At 32.0% G+C, this 27,474-nt stretch overlaps 1 protein-coding gene across 3 annotated transcripts in view; it reads left to right on the top strand.

Annotated features, from left to right (window-relative positions):
* Nucleotides 1-27,474, top strand: part of EFCAB7 (EF-hand calcium binding domain 7) — a 40,005-nt gene that overhangs the window by 7,846 nt on the left and 4,685 nt on the right. For all 3 annotated transcript variants that reach the window (XM_031465284.2, XM_031465283.2, XM_010999540.3), the window contains exons 6-11: nt 117-238; nt 9,191-9,332; nt 12,270-12,379; nt 14,702-14,859; nt 15,496-15,629; nt 19,762-19,910. In XM_031465284.2, the coding sequence (XP_031321144.1) occupies nt 117-238; nt 9,191-9,332; nt 12,270-12,379; nt 14,702-14,859; nt 15,496-15,629; nt 19,762-19,910 (815 nt within the window). The remainder of the gene's footprint in view (nt 1-116; nt 239-9,190; nt 9,333-12,269; nt 12,380-14,701; nt 14,860-15,495; nt 15,630-19,761; nt 19,911-27,474) is intronic.

Genomic DNA, 27,474 nt, shown 5'->3' with positions numbered 1-27,474 from the left:
AGAACAAAGAGAATAAAATTAATACATAGACCTTTTATACTACACTGTGTTTAGAAACAGACTTCCTATTGGCAACTTTTCATAATGTGAGACTAAATAACTATTACCTTTTACAGGTGACACCAGGAGTTCTTTACTGGCAACAGCTAGAAAGTTCAAAACATCTGTTTCTTTCACGATTACCATGAGTGCTATTAGTAACCAAAATTCAAAGTTAACTGAACCAAACTCAATAAAGGTATAGTATTTTAAATGAATAGATACGATATTTTCTGAAAACAGATTTGACATTAAGTTTATTAACTGTTTGGTGTTTATAGAGAACAAGTAGTTTGTGAACTTTGAGGTTTTCTGTGGATTGCAACATTTCTTCCTATAAGCCAGTTCTAATACAGTTTAAGTGAAAATGATGAATATTATTAAAAGGTCTTGAATTTGAAAATGATGACTCTTCAGTTTTTGAACTTGATAACTAGATTATGCAATTATGTACTTGGCCGAGCAATTTTTTTGTTTTGTTTGACAAATACTTTTCATAGATGTTTCGTATAAATAAATCATTCATTCAGTATCAATTCCTTTGAGAGAAAGACAACAAAGTCACTTTGCTAAGTCAATATTTGTAGAGTGTTAATATTGATCTTCCTTTGTTTTCCCTTCCTAGACTCAACCTTTACTAGTTTTCTTTCAACAGGAAATAATAGCTACAGAAATATAAAACATTAACTGGAAACTGCTAGGATACATTAAAAATGTGTACCTAGAGACCTCTGTAAAAGGGGGAAAAATGGTTATGACCACATACTATAACTACTGTTAGAAAACTGAACTGATTGTTCTCAAGAGCTACATTTTTGTTTCAAATAACAACTCTGTATTTGTTATTGAACTCTGAAGTCCCTTATATCTTTAAATTGCTGGACAGTGACATTTGTTCTATATTAAAATTTTAAAACATTATCTCCAAGGAATTTTGTTCAGACTGTTTAGGAATCTATACACCCTAAGCAATTTGGTGTGCATGTCCAACATGTTCACACGCAATATTTAGTGTTCCAACAATATTATTTTCTACCAATGGAAGCTTTTTGTATTTTGCAACTAGATTAAATGCTAATAAAATCAACTTAGTTAAATAATTGTCGTTTACCTGATTCTAAAGTGTAAATAAATATAATTTTAGCCAATATAAAGAAAGTTATAAATAAATATTAAAATGGATTATATTAAAGCCATAGTAAAACTTTTTCTCTTTGTCATGCTCTTGTTAATCGGGCCTGTACCAATGTAGTTCTTTTAATTTAATACAACTCAACAAATATTCATTAAAAAGGTAACATGCAAGCTATTTTGCTTACCATACTGGGCCTTGAAGTAAAAAATAAAAATTTTCATTTCATTATTAACAATATATGAAGCTGGTATAGCATAGTATTTCATTTATTCATTAATTTATTCAACAAATATTTATTGAATGACTACTTTATGCCAAACACTGTTCTAAAGTGCAGATTAAAACCTTTGAATAGAGACAGACCTGTGTTCAAATTTTAGCTTTGTCACTTAATAACTGTGTGACCTTTAATAAGTTATTCAGCAGCCCTCTGAGTTTCAGTTTTCATATCCATAAATTGGGAATAATTATGTTTAGTTGGGAATAGTTATGTTTTTGAAAAATCTATGTCATCTAACATATATAAACCACTTAGCACAGTGCCAGAGATATAGTTTCACTTTAATAAATAATATTGTTGTTAATACTATTATAGAACTAAGAAATTACTGTAGGTCTTTATATAGGAGTAACATGGTGAAAGTGTAGTTTAAGAAAAGTTATTCTTCTATTATGTTGTATGTTGTGTATGGAGACCTCAAATTAGGAAGACTATTGAGAGGCTAATAGTGTCATGCAAATATAAAGTAAGGACAGCTAGGTCAAGGTAGGCCTTGAACATAGTAAAGAAGAGACAGATCTAATAGACAATGCCAAGATTAATTAACAAAAGACTAAAGTTTTGAATCTAAGACATCAAGAGCAGGAAAAGGTAATTAGGAATTAGGTAAAAGGTAGTAGGAAAATTTAATGATTAAAAGATGGTGTACTTTCAACTCTTAAATTCTGTGACATTCATATAAAATTTAATGTCTTTTGGAAATAATTCAAGACTTCATATTAGTTACCTGACTCTTTATGTCCTTTTTCTCATCTTGATGTTGTCTGCTCTCCAATGTTTCTTACATGAGCTGAAGTGATTTTTTAAAAAAATCTGTGACGCTTTTGTTATTCAGCAGGATTCAGTTCTTTGCATTTTATTTTGAAGTTATTTTTTAAATTTTCTTAAATTTTATATATTTCTTAACCTTCACAACAACTCTGAGAAGTACTTGGTTATGAATGTTGTTATTGTATAATTTGTTTAAATCGAGATTGATAGAATAAATTACTAAAAGAATTGTTAAATTAATTTCCTTCAAATACTTTAAATCTATTTTAAACAAGTTTGGGCACCTCAATTTCATGTGCAGTGGAGAAGTATGGAATTGGGACAGAAAAGAAGGGTCTTCAGAAATTAGAAAATTATTGTAATCGGGTGTGCATAAGCCAGATTTTAAACCGTAAATCCACACAGTTGGTAAAAGACCTGAATTACAAGAGGAAAATACAACCTTCAAAGGGAGTATACATGTATTACATTTTATATACTATACATAGGTACTGTAGTATTATTCTTTTTTAATCCTGAATTTTATCTGCTTACTTAGGTTTTTATCAGAAATTTTTCTTTGAGAGAAGCATAGGTTCAATTGACAGTCATGACTAAAATTAGAGAAAGCTCCAGAGATGCAATATTATATCCAGACTCCTAATTAGAATATGCCTATATATGTTGTATATATATGTGTGTGTGTGTCGTATAACAGACATGTTGTATATGAATGTTGTATAACATGTAGGTTATATATGTCTCTCCTTTTTTAAAATTGAGGTATAGGTCTATCTCTTTATATAAATATTTACAAGACGAATATAAACATTTTAAACTTGAAATGGCTGTCTAACTTAATTTTTGTGAAGACTCTAAATAATACTTTTTTTATAAAAGTTTCTCAGATTTTCAAAATATTGATCAATTCAACTTGTCAATTAGGTGGCAATCCATATAAATTTGTCCCCTTATAAATCATCCATTTAACCTTTTTTAAAAAGTATATATAGTTTATAATTCTTTAATAACAAAAAGTTTAATAATAGTCTAATTACCCCTTTTAACAAAAAGTATGTGACACAGGGTATCTGTATAAAAAAACAACAGTGATGATGATGTTAAAGTTCTTTCTTTGACTACGTCTGTGGCAGATCTACTGCTTAATAATTCTACCTCACTAAAACTTTAATAATGCGGAATTATATGTCAAAACAAATCATGTTCTCTACAGTGTTCCAAGAAAAATGTCATTTTACTGTGTATATTTAAGTATTTTGATAGCTATAATTTTCAACTTTACTATTTTTAGTTTGTGCTTTTAAGCAATTCCCTATACATTATGAATGAAAATAAATAAAATTTGTATATGACAAATAATTGAATTAACAGTCCTTTTACCTTTTATATAAATTTACTTGAATTGGTAGAATATAGCACCACCTTATGCCCTATGTAAGAAATACAAGCTACTATTTTATTTTTGCTTTATATTATCAAAAATTATATCATATGTGGAATTTCTTAGTCTATCATTTAAATTTTTTTTAAACTCAGCATTCTCCCATTTTTCTCATGATATTCAAACTGTCAACTTAATCTATAACCCTTTCAAATTGATTTATTTCAATGAGCCAGCCAATTTGTCAGTATTTTTTTCTTTTAATTCATAACACTTTAGTCTAGGTCCTAGAGAAAAAACTGTGTGATTGAAAGCCTGTTTGTTTTAAAGGGAATTTGGGGTTGAGTAAACACTGTGTCTTTAATAACTCTGGCAGATCTTAAGAATTTGAATTCTTCCTTTTAAACAGGAGAGCTACATATTCTCCTAATAGTGTTATTTATTATTCAAAATAATCTGATTATCACATTGAAGTTTAGTTGATGTAAATAATAGGGCATTTGTCTTTCTTCCTGTTTATAATAACTGTTGTCTTACCATTTTCCAGCTTTATTAATCATGTGTTGCAGTATTCAGGTTGATTGTCTTTCCAAAAAAACTTACATAGTCTCTTCTACTTGTGCCTTTTCTAGAACTGGAACTTAGGAAAGACCTCTAATAAAAATATTTAACTCCCTCCCCAGCTGAATTTTATAAAGACATCTTCTGTCACCTGGAAATACCATAAGCACATGGAAAAATTCTTCCATCTTTGAGTTTCCCAAATACCACAAATCCTGTTCACTATCAGTGTACCAGGCAAAGCACATTATTTTTTAGTTTCACTTAAACATTTTTTTAACTAGGAAGTAGGAGGCTGCCTCACCCATGATTACAATACAAATTTAAGAAATTTTTTAGCTACTAAAATCTACTTTTTTAAATAAGAAAACCAAACAATCATGTTTATCTTAACACTTCAATATATATATAATTCTGAGTGATAATACTTTATCATACTTATAATAATTTCATAAACACAAAATTTCTTTAAATATTAGCTTTAAAAAAATCATGGGAGATATTTAAGTGTGAAAAAACCTCAGAATTCTGAATATAGCTGGTAGTTTGGAATGAAAGTAAGGATGCCTAGGTTTCAGATCTGGTTCTGCAATCATCGAGAATTCTGAATTAAGCATATCACTTTATTTTTCAGACTTTCATCAATCAAAGGAGAAGTCTTCACTGAATTGCTTTTTAAACTTCTACCTTTAATATTCTGTAATTCTAAACTAGCATCCTTTGCCATTCCAGATGGGTAAATGTAAAAAATATATTCATAAAGTATATTAGATGAAGTTCTATGTAATAATGCTATAGTAAAAATTGATTGAAAGGAAAAAATTTAATGTCAGAATCTTAGTTCAAACTGTCTCAAAGGGTAATATCTCTTAAGTTCCATATGAGTGTCTCTTTCCTTTGTTCTCTGGGGCAGTCATCGTCTTCCAAGGTTATGTTGATTATATTAAGGGCTGTTGGCTTTGAGGTAATGATAGCATCTGTTATTAGTCCATAGTATATTCCCACTGAAGAGATTTACAGGGAAACTAAATGAAAGTCTGTACATACTCTTACTCATCATTAATAGTTGAACTTTTGACTCAAGCTCAAGTTTCAACCTCATTATGTTATAAAAATTTTGAATTTAGTACTCTTAGTATGTTTTCTTTTAGAAATGTGATCTAATGGTAAAAGCTTTGATCCGAAAGTACCAGACTTTACACCTAATATTTCTACAAGTTCCTTGTAAATCTCTGAACCCATATAACATGTGGGTATCTCAATTTGCCTGTTTATTAAAGTGACTAATTTGTATGTACTCCATATTGTCTCATAGGGATGTTGTTGAAATACCATATATAATGACTTGTTTCTGTCATGGGAAATATTCTTGTGAAGATGAATTCCAGTAATTTAAGGTCACATTTTAATTTCTCAATTAAAAGTACACATATCTTTTATACCCCAAAGGTGTGACAGTGCATGTGACTAATGGATAAGTAATAGTCAGCAATAGTGGTAATTTCTTAAAATTCAGTTTAGGAGGAAATCTCCAAAGAAAAGATCAATATAAAAATGGAAAACTTACATAATTGAAAAAAAAAACAAAAATAAAATTAAAGGAAATAGAGAAAATGCATGCATCAGAACTTACAAAAGTGGTTAATATATAAAAGGTCAAAAGAATTTATTAAAACATGTAAGAAAAATACCAAGTCTGCAATAGATCTTTGACAATAGGGGATACATAGGCAGCTCTCACAAAAAGAGACAGAATGATAAACAAATGGGGAAATGCTCAACCTTGCTAGGAATCAAAGAAATTCAAATTAAGGCAAAATTATTACAATACCATTTTAGTTTATTGTATTATTTTATTGCATTAATATAAATTATTGCAAAAATAATTATGATACCATATAAGAAAATATATGAGATACTCTAGTGAATATTTTATGTACCCACACCTTGCTTAAGAAATCATCCCCAACCAATTTTTTAATGGTAACACTACATACTAAGTTATGTAATGACAAATTATTACATTATACACTATTGGTGGTATTGTAAAATTACATCACTGTTTTATAAAGCAGTATGGAACATATGTCATTAGCCTTGAAATGTACATATTTTTTGCTTTGAAGTTCTTCTACAGGATATTATTCATCAGAAGCAAAACATTTGAACAAAATAGTATTCATTTTAGCATTATCTATACTGATGAGAAATGACTGCATGTTCAACGCTTTAGAAATGGTTAAGTAAGTAGTGGCATACCAACTCAATGGCTAATTACAGAACCAGTTAAATTGAAAATGTGAATATTGCTTAGCAAAGTTTTTTTTTTATTGGGCTAAAATATACATAACATAAAATTTACCATTTTAACCATTTGTAAGTGTACAGTTCTGTTGCCTTAAATACATTCATGTTGTGTAACCATCACCACCATCCATCTCCAGAACTTTTACATCATCCCCACTTGAAATTTTGTACCCATTAAATAGTAACTCCTCGTTTCCTCCTCCCCTGAGCTCCTGGCAACCACCGTTCTACCTTCTGTCTCTGAATTTAAGCACCCTAGGTACTTCATGTCAGTGGGAGCATACAATATTTGTCCTTTTGTTTTTTGTCTGGCTTGCTTCACTTAGCATAATGTCCTCAAGGTTCATCCGTATGCAGCAAGTTTCAGAATTTCATTCCTTTTTAAGGTTGAATGATTCCCCATTGTAGGTATATACCATATTTTGTTTATTCATTTGTCAGTTGATATTTTATATATTTGAGTCTTTGCTTTCAATTCTTTTGGGTTAGGGATCTACCCAAAAGTGGAATTTACTGGATCATATGGTAATTCTGTGTTTAATTTTGGGGAGGAACTGTCAAACTGTTTCCATAATGGCTTCATCATTTTACATTCCTAGCAGCAATGCACAAGAGTTCCAATTTCTCCACATCCTTGTCAGCACTTGTTATTTTCTGTGGGGTTTTTTATTATTATTATAGTCATCCTAGTGGGTATGAAGTGGTATCTCACTGTTCTAATTTGCATTTCCCTGATGATAGTGTTGAGCATCTTTTCATGTGCTTATTGGCCATCTGTGTATCTTATTTGGAGAAATATCTTTTCAAGTCCTATGGCCATTTTTAATGAGGTTTTTTAGTTTTTTGTTATTGACTTGTAGGAGTTTTTAATATATTCTGGATATTATTCCATTTTCAGGTATATGATTTGCAGATATTTTCTCCCATTATATGGGTTGCCTTTTCACTGTGTTGATAGTGTCCTTTGATGCACAGAGGTTTTTAAATTTTGATGAAGTTTATATATATTTTTTATTGCTTGTGCTTTTGGTGTCATATCCAAGAAATCATTGCCAAATCCAGCGACATGAAGCTTTCTTCCTATGTTTTCTTCTCACCGTTTTGTAGTTTTAATAACTTACATTTAGATCTTAGATCCATTTTGTGTTAATTTTAGTATATGGTGTAAGGTAGGGTCCAAATTAGTTATTTTACACTGGGATATCCATTTTTCCCAGCCTCTTTTGTTGAAAAGACTCTTTCCCCCATTGAGTTGTCTTGGCACCCTTGTTGAAAATCATTTGGCCATATATGTAAGACTATTTCTGAGCTATCTCTTCTGTTCCATTTGTCTATATATTTGTCTTTATACCAGTATCACAATGTTCTGATTACTGTAGCTTTGTAGTAAGTTTTAAAATCAGGAAATATGAGTTCTCCAACTATGTTCTTTTTCAGTAGCACAATGTTTTGGATATAATATTGAAGGAAAAAGGCAGAACATAAAATAGTGTTAATTAGAATATATAAAATAGGTTTTTATATAAGGCCAGAAATAGAAATGATTACATAAAAATCAAACTAGATTGGTAGAACTATGGGGATTTTTTTCCCTATTTTTAAATTTCTAATTTTAAATGTATTTTTGTGCTATGAAAATAATATAAAATATGAAAATAATTATAACTTACATAGGAGAGACATGATGTGTAAGTATATGTTAAGATGATTTAGCCTTTGAAAAAGTGAGATATCAATCTTAATGTAAATTACATTTGTTCTTGCCTTTTTGGTGCCACAGTAATAAATCCTTCTATAGTGTATTAATAATATTTTTGATATTATTATTATACAGCATAATTTTGATATTTCTGTTATACAGCTACTGCTTACCTTTTAAGTAATCTTAATGTTATTAAAGCCTTGAGTTTATTATCTAAATATAGATAATTTTTCAAAATCATCCTTTATAAAGTCAAAACATTAATATTCTATTTTGGAAGTTATTAGGAGTAGAACAGAAATAAGTCTTATAGGTAGGCAAGGCTGCTAATGATAGAGTGGAAAGCATTTTTGCTTATATCTATGGTAATGGAACAATTTCTCATACCTTCAATAAAGAATCTTTTACTTTTTGCTAAAGCTGCCATCTTGAAGTAAAATTTGTTATGAAATTCTAGTTGTGAGATTCTATACGGATAAGTTAGTTTGGACTAGGAGGAGGAATTTAAGACCAAGAGATAGTAGAGCCAATTTTATAGAATTCTCAGAACTGATATTTATCAGCATTTTGCTATGACCATGAAGTTTATGGCCTTCTTTTAGTTGCCTAGACTTGAAACACTTATTTTGGTTTTCACATACTTTATCTTTTAAATACCAAATCCTATCACTTTTTCTTTCAACATACCAGTCTTAGCAGTACTTACTTCTTCATTCTTACTATGCTCTAAGCACTAATTTCACCCTGATTATTGCAGCAGTATGTTTATTTATTACTTTGTTTCAGTACTTCTCCCACTCTCATCAACTGTACTTTTTTCATATTTCTACTCTCCATTATGTCTTTTCCTAACTTTCTGTTATCTAATATTACTTCTTAATGATGTTGCAAATTCCTGGAGGGCATTAGCTCTATGTGACATTTCTTTTATATGTTCTCTAGGTTTCTCTTCATTGCTATGCATGCTGGAAACTTTTAATAAATATTGTTTGAATTTTTTTCCCTTCATTTCAGGAGTGGCAATGTGTGCATTCAAAAGGTTGCTTTTTCTTGGAAGAAGATGGTGAAATCATTAGTCATCAATACAAGATGCAAATAACTCAGAGATCCATGGTTTACCTAACAATTAAGCCATTAAACCTGAGTCAAGATGAAGGCAAGTTTAAATATTCTGGTTTTTTTTAAAATATCAACTTATGCCCACTTTGGAAATACTTATGTAAGTATTTGATGGTTCTAATTAGTGAAGAAAATAATCTGCCTAAGAAACATGTGGTTACATACATTTAAATAAAATCATTTATATTGACTGGTTATTGTATTATGCAAAGCAAGTAAATTGTTTTTGTACAGGTTTAAAGTATGTTTTATTTTAATACCTTAAAAACAAAAACAGAATGTTACATGGTTTCCTCTTGACATAGAATTAACTTTTTATTTGCTAATTAATCCTTAACTCTTTACATTTATCAATTTTTTATGATGTATTTAAGAGATCTTTTGTAGGAACATAATTTGGGACAAATTTGAACTGCAAGTATTTTTGAATACCTTCAAAGTCCTATGTCACATGACTTAGACAATCTTTATTAATAATCTTTGCATTCATGGTAATGTTCTTTTTTTGATCAACATTAATAATTTCCTAGAGTTTAAAGTGGTTATTACATAATGTTTAATTAGTGAAAAATGGCTATATGGGTGTTTTCCCTAGATATACTTTTAATGATTTTTGGGGAGGGAGGGAGGTGGGAGATATAATCAGGTTTATTTATTAATTTAATGTGTTAGAAGGTGATAAGTGCTATGGGAAAAACAGAGGGAAAGGGGCATTGTGAATGCTGAGGGAATATAGATTGCCACTGAAAAGAGGTGGTTAGTGTATATTTCATTAGAAGTTGACATTTGAGCAGACTTTGAAAGAGGTGTGTCAGTTATCAACTGCTATGTAACAAACTACCCCAAAACTCAGTGGCTTAAAGCAGTTAAACATTTGCTCATGAGCAGGTCTGCTGGACAGTTCTTTTGGTCTGAGCTGGGGCTGGTTTTTCTTTGAGGGCTCACTTATATATCTGTGATCAGCTGCAGGTTAGCTGGTGGTTGGCTTTAACTCATCTTGCTTGGGCTCGCTTCTCTGTATGAGTCTCAGCTGAGACCGCTTGATTCTGCCTTGTATAATCTCCTATCCTCTAGTAATTTAGCCAGGACTTGTTCTTATGGTGTAACAGGAATTTGAGAGAGAAAGCAGAAGCACTGTAGGCCTAGACTCAGAATTGGCACATTACTTCTGTTACATTCTGTTGTTCACAGCAAGTCACAAGGCAAGTACAGATTTATAAGGTGGAGAAATAGATTTGATCTCTTGATGAAGGAGCTGTAAAGTCACATTGCAAAGGGCTGTGGATATATAGAGGGACAGACATTTTTGCTGTTTTCCATAGGTGGCAAGGGAGTAAGCTTTGTGGATATAGGGGTGGTGGAAGGGATGGGTGAAAAGTGGAGGAAGTGGCCAGTGGAGTCTGTTTAGAGGTTCTGATGTGAGAGTGTGCCTGGTGTTAGAAGAACAACAAGGTGGCTGGAGTGGCTAGGTTGAAGTAAGTAAGGAGAAACCAGCAGAAGATGAAGACAGGGAGAAACAAGGACAAAATCAGGTAGAGTTTTGGAGTGGGCTTTTTTTAGTGGTGTTTGTTTGTTTGTTTGTTTTCCTAAATAGGGACTTGGGCTTTTACTCTGAGAGAAATTGGGAACTCTTAGGAGGCTGCTATCAAGATTTTCTCTTTGATTTTCAATAGCTTGAATGTTTGTCTAAGTGTTTTTCTGTTTTTCTTATTGATGCTGTTGAGTTTTTTGAGAAGGTTTTTGTTGTTGTTGTTGTTTGTTTTGGTATTTATTCTGCTAGGGGCTCTCTGAGTTTCTTGGATTTATGCCTTATTATCTATCACTATTTTTAGAAAATTTTCCATCTTTACTTCTTCAAATATTTCTTTAGCCCTCTCTCTTCCTCTTATAAGCCTGACATCTTTTTCTCTGTGTGCCACCATGGAGAAGCCAGTGCTTGCATCTTCTTTCTCCTTGAAAGTGTCTCTTTCCTTGGATTTCAGGCTGCCTGGTTGCCCTGTGACTTCAGCTCTGATTGGTTCAAGAAATGTTATGATTTTGTAGTGCATGTATTTTCTTCTTATTGTTATGGTGGGAGAATCATTCTTCTAACTCTCAATTCCTTTAGAGGATTCTGAGTAGAGACAGGACATAACCTGACTTGTATTTTAACAGGAGCAGTCAGATTGCTTTATTGAAAATAAATTAAAGGTCACCCAGGAGAAAGCAAGGAATCCAGCTAGGACTCTATTGAAGAATTCTGGAAGGGAACTGATGTTGCTTTGAACCAGGGTGTACAGGGAATAAGAAGTAGAGATTCTGGATATATTTTGAAGGTTGAACCATAGGATTTTCTGAGGATTGGTTCCTGATGGATTAGATTCCTGATGATATGTGAGAGAAGGGAAAATTAAAGATGGTTCCAGGATTTTGAGTTTGAGCAGCTGGAGGGAATTAGTTGCTCTTACCTGAGACAGAGAAGAGTATCTGAACAGGTTGGTTTTTGGGTGGTCGGGGATTGGGAAGGTCAGTTTTAGATATAGAAATCCATGTGGAAATGTCAACTAGGCAGTTGTTCAGAGGAAAGGTCCAAGCAGGAGATATAAATTTTGGAGTGATCAGTATATAGATCTTGTCTAACATCTCTTCCTCCTATGCTCCTTCACAGGTAAGCCAGTGCTTGCATCCCCTCTCTTCTTGAAAGGTTTTGTTTTTCCTTGGATTTCAGGCTCCTTGCTTGCCTTAGACCTTGGCTCTCTGATGAGTTCAAGAAAAGTTATGATTTTTAGAAAGTGTGTATATAGAGACTGTTTCTAACAAGGTCACTGTATAGAGGAATGTGCCTTATTGCAAATGCTATGTTTACATATAAAAATGGGATGTGTATTTCTAAAATAAAATCGAAATAGAAAAGAAACCACTAACTTCTTTTTTAGGTAGGAAAGACTAAGTGGTGACTGCTTCTTTTAAGACATTTGGGTTTTCTTGTTTATAGGAAAACCATCCCCTTGGTTATCAGTTGATACTGTCTTGTATATTCTTAAGGAAAATGAGAGTCAAGCAAATCTACAGCTCACATGTTTTACTGAACTACGAAATAGAGAAGTATACAATTTATTTTCTTATGTTTACTTAAAGTATAGTATGATCTCAAGTTTGAGGAGAATAATATTTTCTATGTATTTTTAACTTTTAAAATCTTCCCTTCCAATTAAGGTATATACAATACTTAAAACACTATTCATATTATATATGTTTTATTCATTTTGAAGACTTTTTCTTACTTGCTGAGATTTAATAATTGAGGATTGATAGGCAATCTTGGCTTCATAATGTGCAGGTTGTGTGACATTGTACTTCACTCTTCTCTTTTTTAAATGCCCTGATACCCCACATGTGAACATTTTTGGGTTATACTCAGTAGGAATGATTGATGCCAGTGGATTTTTTTCCCTAAATACAAGCAATTCAAGACTTTGAAAAAGTTCCTTTAGATGTTTATCTTACCTCTACTACTGTAAAAAGAAAAACTTCAAAATTACTATCCTCAGGCTTGACTCATATTATAGGGTCCAAAATAAATTGATCTGAAGAAATGCTTTAAAATGATTTTATATGTTGCCCATGGGGTTGTCGTGATCTTTTCTAATTATATATTTACTCAGGGGCCAAATATGTGAGGCAGATACATAAATGTGGCTATTTATTTTATGAGGACTACAAAATACATCTGCTACACAACAGGAATAATACTATTCAAGGGCTTACTGCAATATCATATTTAATCTTTATACAGGCCCAACGACAGACAAACCTTTCCCTGATGGAATGTTATATAAAAGTCTTTATTGTAGGCTTCCTAACAGACAAGAATAGTTACAGCTAAGAAACAAATAAAATGATAGAAGTTAATGTTTTCACTAGACTCTTCTTCAGAACTGACCACAAAGTATATCTTTTCCAACTGTGTTTTGGTTAAAATTATTTTCATATGAGATTGCATATGTAAAAACGTTAGTACATAGCAAGCCAATAATAAAATTTGAAAGAGTTTTTATTTGCCTGTTTACTATGTAGGCCTCTGTTTATCTGTAATATGTCATATTTACAAAGGATTTTTAGTTTTAGTTTTAGTTTCACAGTTATTTTCTCTAGGAAGAGTGTTGTGCCCATGAAAGACTTTCCATCTGCCAACCACAGTGGCAGTTCAAGGTTATATGCGGAGATAAGGGAGGGTCATGGGATAACATATATTAGGAAGCAGCAAGAAATGCTTTTCACTCCTGGATATCACTCTACCTCTAGGCAATCTAAAAGATTATGGTTTCCAAAGGACGGTTTGGGTCAATTTTAGTCTTCAAAATGACCCTGACTTTTATTGGGTTGCTTCTTGTATCAAAATAGGATTAGGATGTGGTCACTGTAGGACGATTTATGGTTCCTCTGACTTTTGAGGGCAGAATAGGGCTGAACCCAGAATTTGGATGAGCAACTCTGTTTTGCTAAGAGTCCCTAGGATGACCTAAAATATACCTGAGATTTGAAAGGAGTTTTTGGACACAATACCAGACAGAATTCCCTAGGGTTACTCTGTGCCGAAGGACAAGTAACTGTTAGCTTAGATATTATACACGACTAGAAAATGCTTAGGCTTAATATATTTGACAGTGGCAACCCCTCCTTTTTATAGGAAACCATTTGGCTCCAGAAAGCACCTAGAAGTTTGATAGAGGGATGCCATTTTGTTCTCTTTTATAGAAGAGGAGAATAAAATTTTTTTCTGTACAAGTGTCTTGGCACTCATAAATATCCTGTAATGAAAAGATTTTTGTATAAAGTAGGTTTATCTGAACTCTGCCATCGTGTTTTATCATCCATATTACATAGATAATAGTAAAATTCCAGTGCTTCTGTCCACATAATTGGATTTTTACAAATATGGCTAATTCATACAAATAGTGAACTCTTTTAAATATATTTAATTTTTATTTTGTAACATTGAAATCTGACTAGAGATCATATATTTATATTTGAATCAAATTGGGCAACTGTAACTTGGACAAATTACTCTAAAATTTTTCTCTTTTCTTCCTGTTGAAATATTTGCATCACAAACATTTTCGAAGATTACTGGGAAGATTTAGAAGTTATATTACTTCTTACCTGTTACAGTTTCAGGCATTTGTTTTTAAAAGATATAAAAAACCACATCTAATATTACTAGGCTTACCATTAACAAAAAGATTTTGAAGCCTATAAAATGTTGATAGAACCATAATAGAATTGGTGAACATAATAGAATTGGTGATAGAACATAATAGAATTGGTGAAAAACTATTCATAATGCTCCCTTTTCATAAGAAAGATGATAAGTCATTAAGACTCATGGTGGTTGTTTGTTTCTTTTTAAAATTCTTTTGAGAAAAGGTGTTTGGGTGGACTGGTGAACTAGGACCTGGAATTTACTGGTTAATTCCTTCCACAACTGGCTGTAGGCTAAGGAGAGAAATAAAACCAATAGCAGAAGAAGCCCAACTTGTGTATAGAGATGAATCAGGGGAATTATTTCTTACAAAGGAATTTAGGTAAGTTTTGTTTATTAAAATTAGAAATATAACATCTAGACTGGATGTATATCAGTAGCCTGTCTTCCATCCTTTCCTTTGGCTTGCCACCACCCCCACCCCCAGATTCTAATCAATAGCTCAACTCATCCACTAGGCATCTATAAGTAACCTATTCGTGGGTCTGAGGTTGCCATTCATTTCCGGGTTCCATACGTTCAGCAAGTCAACTTTAGTTACGTATCTATGGATTTCTCCCCGACTAGAAATAGATACTGCTAGGCGCACTATTGACTTAGATAACTGTCAGATATGAAATCCAAATACTCAGGTAGTTCTCCCATACCCTAGATATACACGGTAAGACCTGGCTGCAGGTAGAGAGGAAGAAGAAAGTAAATTGGAAAAAGGAGAAGAAAGAAGGAAACTATGATTCACTGAGTTCCTACTATGTATTGAGATACTGTGTTTGCTTTAGAAGCTTGTTTATCTCATGCAGTTTATCTCATGAGTTAAAAATACATTTGGATACATGAACTTTATCATTCACAAATACTGTTTGATGCCTTGGTATTACTTTTGAAAATTATCCTTATAGAAACCTTCAATCTAGTTTCCTTAGAGACAAAAAATAATTCTCTATTTTTATAATTTTAGGTCAACTTTATCAGATATATTTGAAGTAATTGATTTAGATGGAAATGGTCTTCTTAGCCTTGAAGAATATAATTTTTTTGAATTGAGAACAAGTGGTGAGAAATGTGATGAAGATGCTTGGGCTGTCTGCAGAGGTAAGCACTTTTCTTTTTCTTAATGGATATGTTAAAAACAAACAAACACACAAAAATATATATATAGCACCCTTTCATCCTTAAGAAGTTAAATGTCAAACTTATCCATGGAATATGATTGCAATTAGGACAATTTCAAAGTAGTAGCATTGTTTGTAGACTGTAAAAATTTAGACTTTTATATTCCTTAAATTCATAGTTGGTGTAGTATTCAAGTTAAAACAAAATGTGAATTAATCATAATTTATATGCTTTATGGAGTTTAGAATGTAAAAAACTTTGTCCTAGCTCTGATAGCAAAGGAACTGAAGCGGTTAAGAGTCCCAAACTCTGCCCAGAAGAGGGCAGCAAAGAGCTAATCGGCTAGATTTGTGTTAAAAATTAAGCGGTTTCTAGGCAGTTGTTTATATATGTTAAGAATTCTTTCATTTTTTATATTTGAGTTGAATTGGTAAAGTTCATCCATGGATGTACAAAAGCTAAAAATATTAATGTGGGAAAGAAAAATACTGAGAATGAGGCAGTTAGTTGTCACTTAGGAGAAGTCTGAGAAGAGGGGTAGGACTTGTGTACGTATTTAAGCCAAAGACTGAAAGGTCAAAGGGGAAAACTAGAAAGCCATAGCCAACTGTAGATCACAGAACACGAAATTTGAGAAGGCTAGAATGCAGTCAAGAGAGAGATTAACTCACATGTTGCTGGCACTAGGATAGAGATGTGTTCTATTCCTCTGGTTCTTGAAGTGGTCTAAGCTTGGCAGAGTCAGTGAGCCAGGTGGGAGTCTGATAAATCTGTTTATCTAAACAGCAAATATGGTAGAAATGTTATTAATATAAAAATTTTAAAAATATATCTTTTTAACTGAAAGTTTATATAGTGTAATGAAGAATAAGAAATGTATATTGATTTATAATATTAAACTTTGATTAACAAGATTGATAGCATAGAATATTATTTCTAGGAAGATGTAATATCTTGTAACTAATGTTATAACATTTTGATTCTCTGTTGTTGGCACTAGATCACATTCCATAAGAGTTAATCATAATTAGGATTTTCTTACTGTGAGTTGTTGTTAAATAAAATTTTAGTTTAATAATTTAATTAAATTGGTAAAATTGATAGTTAACTTTTTTTTTGAGGGTTTACCATGTATCAGGTGAGAGCCCTTCTACACATTACCTCTTTGAGGTATATACTATTATTATTCTCATTTTACAAATGAGAAATCAGAATCGAAGAAGGTAAGTCACTTGACCAAGATTGTACAGCAAGAAAATTTCACAGCTGAATTTGTAATCCAGACAGTCAAGCTTCTGAACCTTCAGTACCATGCCACAAAAAGTCCCCAAGAACGGTTGACTTAAAAAATGACTTGGGGGAAATGTTTCCTTCAACAACATTAATAATGCTATGAAGAAATGGGCTTTTTAAGTTCTGAAATACTAATCTTTCTAACCATTATATGTAATATTAATTTCATTTATCCTTCCTCTTAATAAGAAAATATATTATTTACCTGTAAGATCATTTTATAAACCTTTTTAGACTTAAAGATGCCTTTTTCAAAAATTTTTTATTAATAGACTTTATTTTTAGGGCAGTTTTAGTTTACAGTAAAGATTGAGTAGATCTCCCATGCAGCCTTTTTCCCCACTCTCCCAATTCCCCCTCTTATTAACATCTTGCATTAGGATGGTACATTGTTTAAAGTTGATGAACCAATACTGATACATTATTATTAACTGAAATATATAATTTATGTTAGAGTTGTATTGTGTTATACAGTTTTATGAGCTTTGACAAATACACAATGTTATGTATCTGCCATCACAGTATTAGACAGAATCATTTCATGGTTCTGAAAATTCCTTATGCTCTACATATTCATCTACCTATTAATCCCTTCAAACCCCTGGCAACCACTAATCGTTTACTGTCTCTATAGTTTTGCCTTTTCCAGAGTGTCTTATTGTTGGAATATTACACAGCATATAACTTTTTCAGACTGGATTCTTTTGTTAAGCAATATGCATTTAAGTTTCCAACATGTCTTTTCATGGCTTGATAGCTCATTTCTTTTCAGTCCTAAGTAATATTTCACTTGATAAATGTACCGCAGTTTGTTTATTCTTTAACCTATTTAAGGGCGTATTGGTTTCTTCCAGTTTGGGGCAATTATGAATATAACTGCTGTAAACACTCATGTACAGATTTTTGTCTGTATGTAGTTTTCAGCTCATTTCAGTTCATTTCAATTCAACAGTAGTTGGATGGTATTCTTGTCACCATTTGATATTGCCAGTTTTTTTGTATTTTAGCTGTGCTAATAGGCATATAGTGGTATCACATTGTTGTTTTAATTGCAATGACATGACGTTGAGCATCTTTTCATATGCCTATTTATCATTTATATATCTTTTGCTTATTTTTTGATTGAGATGTTTTCTTGTTGAGCTTTCAGAATTCTTTGCATATATTGGATACGAGTCCTTATCAATGTATGTTTTGCAAGTATTTTCTTCTAGTCTTTCTCTTAACATTCTCTTAACAGCGACAGTGTCTTTCATGGAGCAGAAGTTTTTAATTTTTATGATGTCTCACATGTCAATTTTTTCTTTCATGGATCATGCTTTTGGTTTGTATGTTTTTGGTGTAGTATCTAAAACCTCAACAATACAAAGTTATCCATATTTTCTCCTTTTTTCTTCCAGAAGCCTTACAGATTTGTGTTTTGGGTCTATAGCCCATTTTAGTTAATTTTTGTTAAAGATGTAAGGTCCTTGTCTAGATTTATGTTTTTGCATGTGGATGTCTGGTTGTTCCAGCACCATTTGTTGAGAAGACTATCCTTTCTCCATTGAATTGACTTTGTATCTTTGTCATATATCAGTTGAATATATTTCTGTGGGTCTTTTTCTGAGTTCTCTATTGTATTCCACTGATCTGTTTGTCTTGTCTTTCACCAATACCACACTGTTTTGATTACTGTAGCTTTAAAATAGTCTTGAAGTTGGGTATTAATAAACTTTAAAAATTAATGGAAGATTGGTAATTTTAAGTTTTAACAGTAGTTTTGTTATTGATAGTTTATATAACATATTATCTAGATACATTTTTCTTGAAAGTAATGATTTCTTTGTAATGTGTATCAAATATTAATTTTTTATCTTTTTTACTACATAGTAACTCCAGTCTCCATTTTAGGCTACCATTTCTATGATCTAATTTAGTCTACATTTACTTTTTTTCTTACAAAACTTATGAGTCACTTTACAAACTCTAAACATTTTAAACTGTTTATTAGCCAACCAGTTTTGAACAGTTCTGTCTCTGCCTCTTTCCTCACAATAATGTATACAAAAGGGAACTCAGGTAAGAGTACCCATTTGCTTTGGGTATATTACAGATAGGATTTGAAAAATAAAATATTTCTTTGTTGTAGGGCAGTTAAAAGAACATAATCCAAAGTGAGTAGCTGTTTATTGTCTTTATTATAGACAAATGGAAGAATTATATGTATCTAGATACTTCTACATGAATTTTTGCTTTTAAGTAACGTTAAAATAGACACATTTAGATTTGTTTGGGACTGCATAATGTTCTCCATTATCTAACAGTTTTTTACGGACAAGGGGACAGTTCAGTTTAAATCAGAACAGCTAAGTATATAGAAGTCTCCTTAAATCTGGCACCATCCACACCTCCCTTTTTGAAACACCAATAGTTTGGGGGGTATGTATTACATCAAATTCAGTTGGGTGGCAAATAAATATGAAGCATTTTACTTTTTAAAATATATATCAATATATACTCTAGATAAGCAAGCAGGTTAGAATTTACCCAGAAAAAATTAAAATTTCCTCTAATTTTGGAATATATTTGCATTATTTATAACTTCAGATTTTGTTGAAAAACTAAATCATGCACTGTGATGGTGCTTACGCTGAGTTGTGAGAACATTATCTCTCAAACATGTTTTGAGCCATTCTTATTTCACTTTTACACTGCTCACAGATTCATAAGGCCTCCTTTAAAACAAACATTTATGAATAATAATATATAATAGACATTTTATTAAATATATAATTTTAAAATTATGTAAGAAAGAAACTTTTGGTTGTTTTGACAGAGAATTTTGATACAAAGAAGAATGAACTAACAAGGCAGGGCTTTATGGATCTGAACCTAATGGAAGCCAACGATCGTGAAGGAGATCCTCGTGACCTTTGGGTAACTCTACACTCGATGGGCTACAATAAAGCTCTGGAACTGACAGAGGTAAAGCAATCTTAAACGTTTGCAGTGGATTCAATGTACATGATATTTTACCCCATGAACATTTTCCTGATACAAGACTTTTGAATTGGTCTCTCAAAATCTTCAATATATGAATGAATCCTGGGTGCAGCCGTGTTTTTCTGTTAGTTTGTGCAAATTCTTCCTTAAAATTTAGTTACTGCAACATTTAAATAATTCAGAAACAAAGGAATGTGAGCATATGATATGCAGGAAAAAGGTTGGTAATTTTAAAAATTATATTTCTTAATTAGCAGTGGCTGTTTGAGTTGCTAAAATTTCATTTCCATATGGAGACTTTTTGTCCTAATAAAATAAAGACTCTCTTAGAATAAGGAGAATGTGTCTGTATGAGAACTGGAATTCTAATCTTTTTACAAAGAGTACTCCTTGGGTTAATATTTGTAAAAACACTTGGAACAGTGTTTTGCTCATATAAAGCAATGTGTATGTATTCGCTATCATTGGCATTATTTATTAACATGATAAGGTATAAAAGTTGAATAAAACTCACAATGAACCAGAGGGATAATAAAAATTAAGCCTATTTCTTAAATTTTATATTTTGTGTCCTTTAATAAAGTTTAAAGTAAAGGATTTAAGAGTTTCAGGCCACACATTTAGATAGCAATACATTTGTTTATATTCTTAAAATTAAAAATAATGCCCCCTTCTACAAATAAATCAACTTAGTACAGTAACAGTAGCATCAACAGATTTTGCCTTTTTGATGTATTGAGATTTTGGTTTAGTTCCTTGTTTTGACATGATCTGAAATCTCTCATAAACCTGTTTTGAGAAGTTCTCTATGTTTTTGCCATTTTTATTAATAGGAGGTGAATAGTTATAGTAACTTTTGCATCGTATTTTAACCTAACATTTAGTGAATCCCACGTTTGTAAGCATCTTGCAAAATCAGTATCCAGTCTATGAATAATACTGTGTATGCTGCACATACATTCATTTAATAGAGGAATTCATTAAGAGCAAATTAAGACATAGCATTTACTGATGGCACTGACCTTTGAAATCATAGGCAAGACGGGTTTCTGAGGTAAAAATATTTTTATTTAAATTTATTTTATTGAATATATAATACATTCACATCATTGAAAGTTCCAAAAAAATCATACAATGAAAATGTCAAAGGATGATGAGACTACCACTCAATAACTGAAGTAAAAAGACAAAGCTGAACTGATTGCTTACTACAAGGGAGAGCTATGCTGGTCAGGTGCAGTCTCTTCATGCAAAGCAGAATGTTCATCGTATTCACAAAGGGTTTAGGGGAAGCATGACTACTTGGGTGAGACTGTTGATTGGTTGGCACTCGGTGGTATATTTATTTACGTGAGTCTGTCCCTGATGCCTGGGCTTTCAGAAGTGAGGAGCTGACACTGGCTGGTTCCAAAAGTGTGTTCACTGAGATGAGTTGTTGCAGATCAGTTGAACAGGTTTAAAACATGTTCTGATGACTGCTCATTACCATGACAACAGAATGATCAGTTTTCTCATAAGTTTGTGGAAACTTTTTTATTCCCAGTCTTTCCTTTTGATTTTCATTCAGCTAAAGCCATAGAAGAAACCATTAAAGATTAACTCAACCACTGTTGTTGAATCTCTTTGAAGAGGTTTCATCTGTGAAGATTTAATTTTCAGGTTGTGCATATATCATGATTTCATCCTGTTTTTGTCTTTAAGTCATCTGCTGGGACAGTAACTATACAGAAACATTTTTAAGATTCTGGATAACATTTAAACTGAGACAAGGACAACTTGAAGTATTATAAGAAAGGGCTGGAGGGCACTCCAGAATCATGACTCTAGGTTTTCCAGACTTGGCCAAGAAGAGTCCTGAGGACTCCCCAAGTCTAACTTTGTATAGCCTTTTGCATTCGTAGATGGTTTTACTTGTTCTAGTGTTAATCCAGGTACAGCATGAAGTATTAGCATTAGTGCAGACTCCTCCCTGATTGAGCAAAAGAAAAATCGAAGCCTTTAATCTATAACTGCTTGAGTTAAAAAATTTAAACTGGCTTGTTGTGCCCTCAGGGCTTAGGCTACATTAATTACTGTGTCAACCAAAATGAAGGAACAATTTTGTGGTGATCATATGCAGTAGTGTAACTACTGTGAATGGGCTTACTATCTTCAGGGGTCTTTTTCCAGAAAAGCTTTATTCTTTCGGAGTATATGTATGGAAATGTAGCCCACTGAGGGTGCTGGGGAGTCACACCCTTGGAGGGGCCTAACTAGTAGCTGCACAGAATAACTTACCTTGATTCTGATTTGGCATTAAATAGTCTGACTTCCACATAGGAGTTGCACAAGACATATAATCATTCTTTGTGGAACTGTGGGTATATTGTTTCTTGGTGTTTTGACAAATAGTTAAGTATTGCATTATATATTTTTCATAGTTCAAACACATTTTCCTTAAAGCCTAGACTTAGGCAAGTCATTGTTACTAGTAAGGAGAACATGATAGGCCAGGTCAGACATACACACCCTTAAATCAGTAAAGAGGAAAGCTCTGAATAAACAAGAGTGTGCAGAGAGGAGTGTGACCTGTAGAAGAATCTTGCTCCAGTGGTCTCGAGAGGAAGCTGCTTCTTCGTATGGTCGTATGCTTATTGAAAGATTTTTAACAGTTAATTCTTCTGGAGGTTCTCTGGAAAACCTCACTTTAGGATCTTTAAAGGATATATTTTTCCAGTGCTGTTAAGGCCCTTATTATTTTCCCAGAGATTTTGGAATCATAAAGACAAAAAGCGTTTTGAGTAAGGAGCAGAGCCTCACTCAAATTTATGAATAACTGTTCTAGTTAAATGTGTCCCTTGTTATGGGATCAGTAATTTGGAATGTCCTAAGCAGTCATGATGGTTGTGGCCTTGCAACAGGCAAATATTTTGATCTATTCTGAAAATAAATGTATTATTATTAGTGCTACATATTCATAAACCATGGCGGGAGAGGCAACTGTACAAATTCAATTGGGAAAAGCTCAGAGAGTCTTTTAGAGCATAGTCTCATTTCACGTCCCACAGTTTTTCCGGGTTAATTTACTTACAGATAAAGCATGGAGTGACTTTATCCTTTATTATCCTAGAAAGATTTTTCCTTAGTGTTTACTATTATAGCCAATTTGTCCTTATTGGAATGAGTTGTTTCGTGGAAGGTTTTATCTAGTGTCCAGGTGGCCATTCTGGTTTTGCCAGATCTTAATACTCATGGTCCTTATAACCAAATGTGCTTGTTGTGTCTTTTCAGAATTTGGCAAGCCAAATTTTGTGTATCTACAATGGAATCTTTGAACTTTTCCATGGATTTTATTTTGTTATTCTTACTTCATACAATGTTTTTACGTAAGGACTTTAGTCAGAGTAGCCCGTTTAGTATAATAATCTGTTAAAAGTATTTCTATAGTATTTTTGTAATACTTCTAAAGTATTTCTATGGTATCTATAGTATAGTATATTAGCTTCTATAGAACTTCTTTTACAGTCTCTTCCTTCATGATAGCAATTATTTTAGTATCAAATAATTGTTGTTCATTTTTAAAGGATACTTGAGAAAGTGCAAAAACACAATTTTTCTATAATATCTTTAAAAAGCCAGTTATTCTAAAAGTATACTAGCTGTTAATTTACATGTATTTTAGCCTGTTAGTAATTTGATATGCCTTAGAGAGAACCATAATTTAATCATTTGAGCTAAGCTGTTTCCTGATAAGGAAATAGATTTTATAGAAGAGACCTGGCTACTTATTGTATGTCAAACCTGGTGTTGTCCTTTTTATTTTTTAATATAACCCCATCAACAAAACCCTATTAACAAATAACAACAGTATTAAGTTGGAATTTGGTATTGAAGCATCCAAAAATTTTGTTCTGGGCATGGATATGTCTTGATTTACAGAATCATAATGAAGAGATTCTCCTCATTCAGCAAGGGTTATAGAGTTGTTGGATTGAAAGTATTACATCAGAAGATGTTATAACAAGAAGGAGAAAGTAAAAATTCAGAATTAATTAGTATAAAAATGTTGAGTGTTTCCACTAATGATAGGGATATATATAGATATAGATATAGATATATATAGATATAGATATATAGATATATATATATATCTATATCTATATATATATGGTAACATTTGATTTAAAGGATTCATTTAAAATCTGAAGATATTTTGACTGATTTAGTTTTGACTGATACTTGTAAGTGATCTAAGACAAGGAGGCAATTCAGTTATGGTATTGACTTTGATAGGCAATGGTTCTTTGACATGTGCTATGTTACATTTTCATGTTTATAAAAAAAAAGGTTTATGATAATCGAGGAAGAATTCATTTATAATATTATGTGCTGTGTTCTAATTGGTTTGAATATGTCTGTAGAGTCTTTTGCCTGTAAGAATTCTGGATCCATAGCTATTTCTTTGGTAATTTCTTGAATCATTTATTATGTAAGTAATCTAATGTCTAGGTGAGCTATATTTTGATCCTGCATATTAAGTTAGTAGGTGTTGTTACAAAGAATAACCAAAGTATCAGTTACAAGCTAGGATTTAGGAAAGGGCTTAGGATTGTTTGAAATCTCATTAATTGAATGGTTTTAGTAAACCAAGACAAAGCTCATTTTATTTTAAGCATTCTGTAAGTTACTATGCACTCTGTCTTTTATTATTTTTTTCCTCCACAATCAGACAAATCAGCCATCATTTTTACTTTATTTTTTCTTATTAAACCCCCTAATTCATGTTTTAGAATTATAGGTTATCCATTCCATCTATCAACTTATAAAGGCAGATCCTCTTTCAAAGACAACATAATTTTATTGTTCCTCCTGCAAGAGCAGTGACCTATGTCACCGTAAAAATAATTTACTCCTTTATTGAATGTTGGTAAACAAAACATATGTCTAGTTTTTCCTTCTCTTTTTAAAAAAGAATTTCTGGTATAAATTCCTTTCAGAATTCAGAACTAGGAAAAATTTACTTCATTTTTTAGATTTTAAGAGCTATGTAATACATTCCATTTCACTTTTATCTTGGCTAACAGATAGCTAAGAGCCACATTTTGTGCAAAATTTAAGGGGTATGCCCTAATCGAGGTTTTATTGTTACAGTCTTCCCTATCTTCCTTATTATAGATTGTTAATATTTTTACAATTAACAATGAAAAGTTTTCTTCCTTGTTGTATGCTTCCTATGTTAACTTAGTAGGATAAAAAGAATAAGTAAATAAAAGATCAAGCCCATGAAGAGGAAAAAATAGCATAAAGGGTAGCTTTTTTAGAGTAGGTAAGATTTTATTTAAAAGATTTTAGAGAACATGTCTTTAACAAGGACTTTTTAAGATGTTTACTTTTAGTGAATCTTTAAATTTTGATACTCTCTGGTTGAATAAAACACATAAGCAAGACTTGAAAAATGCAAAATAATACCAGAATTTATTCAGTATTGAAAAAATGAACCTTTAAAATGCCACAATAATAATTATTATCATCTTCTTTCAGAATTCTATATTGTAAAGTATTTTGACACATATTACCTATTTGATATTTCCAGCAACTCTTGGTAGAATGTTTACTGTTTATCCCCATTTCTCAATGAAGAAACTAAGCCTCACAGAGGTTAAGTGACTTCCCCAGATCACGTAGCTAGTAAGTGGCAAAGTTCAATTAAAAACTTAGATCTTCTGCTTTCTAGTCCAAAGATTTTTCATTCTACTAGCTCTTTAAAAGTTAACTTTATTATTGCCAAAGGTTGGAGTCATTAAATATTTTTTAACTTTTTTAAAATGAAAATGCCAGTAGTTCTACTAACTTCAGAGTTTTATCTTTTGTCCCCCAAATAAAAAGCTGGTTGTCAATGTGTATGATTTCTTTCATTTACTCAACAAATACATTTTAATGCCTGTCATAGGGTAAGCTTGTAATAAAGAGGCACTGAGGTTACAGTGATGAATAAAATAGTCAAAATTCCCTCCCTTATAGAATTTACACTCCATGAAGGAGAATGATTAATTAAATATAGAATAATAAAATCATTGAAAATGTTTTGAAGGAAACAAGCTAGTGTCAAAGTAGAGAGGAACAGAAGGAGAGTGAAGGAGATTGGAGGACCAGAGCAGCTCTCTCTGCAGACGTGTCATTTTAAGATTTAACCTAAAGGAGGAAGATGAGGTTCACATGTGAAAAGATGTGAAAGAATCTTCCAAACAGGGAGAACACTACATGCAAAGGCCCTGATACAGGAAAGAGCTTTATTTGTTCTAGGATCCGAAAGATCAGAGTAACTGGAGCATAGCAAGGCAGGAGACTGGGTTGTATAGAGAGGCAAAGGCTACTGCATGCAGCGTCTTATAGGCTGTGGTAAAGACTGAAGAGTAGACATTAGAAAAATCTACTTCTAAATGCAGAAAATCTCTTTAGAGCTCAGATTTTAAAGATGCTTTTACACTAACTTTAAACTGTGAATTGATTTTTCTACATTTAGTTCTTTTTAGTGCTCTATATTCATGCATTAAGTTTCAAATATAAACAATTTCTTTAGAACCCTTCAGTGAATTCTTTCTGAAACCTTAGAGTTAGGAAAGGAAATTAAATGACTAATATGAGATGAGTTCGCTTTAAACCAAATGGAAGCATGGTACTAAGGCTTAAAGGAGTTTTCTTTCTTTTTTTATATGGAACATTATCAGTTAATATGCTACCAAAAGTTAGATTTTCATGCATTTTTATTACTCAATTCATAGTACTAAAATTATCCTCTAAAAGTGTATCAGAAGGATAAGCAAGAAAGTGTAGTATGTCTTCTTAAATCATATGATAAACATATTAATAATAAATCATTTATTTTTTAACTTTTTTTATTGAGTTATAGTCATTTTACAATGTTGTGTCAAATTCCAGTGTAGAGCACAATTTTTCAGTTATACATGAACATACATATATTCATTGTCACATTTTTTTTCCACTGTGAGCTACCACAGGATGTTGTATATATTTCCCTGTGCTATACTGTATAATCTGGTTTATCTATTCTACATTTTGAAATCCCAGTCTGTCCCTTCCCACCCCCCACCCCCTTGGCAACCACAAGTTTGTATTCTATGTCTATGAGTCTGTATCTGTTTTGTATTTATGTTTTGGTTTGGTTTGGTTTGGTTTGGTTTTTAGATTCCACATATGAGTGATCTCATATGGTATTTTTCTTTCTCTTTCTGGCTTGTTTCACTTAGAATGACATTCTCCAGGAACATTCATGTTGCTGCAAATGGCATTATGTTGTCAGTTTTTATGGCTGAATAGTATTCCATTGTATAAATATACCACATCTTCTTTATCCAGTCATCTATTGATGGACATTTAGGCTGTCTCCATGTCTTGGCTATTGTAAATAGTGTTTCTATGAACATTGGGGTGCAGGTTTCATTCTGAAGTAGGGTTCCTTCTGGATATAGGCCCAGGAGCGGGATTCCTGGGTCATATGGTAAGTCTATTCCTAGTCTTTTGAGGAATCTCCATCCTGTTTTCCACA

Source organism: Camelus dromedarius, chromosome 14 (assembly GCF_036321535.1).
Source record: "Camelus dromedarius isolate mCamDro1 chromosome 14, mCamDro1.pat, whole genome shotgun sequence".
Lineage (NCBI taxonomy): Eukaryota > Metazoa > Chordata > Mammalia > Artiodactyla > Camelidae > Camelus > Camelus dromedarius.
This window is presented reverse-complemented; position numbering and strand designations above follow the sequence as displayed.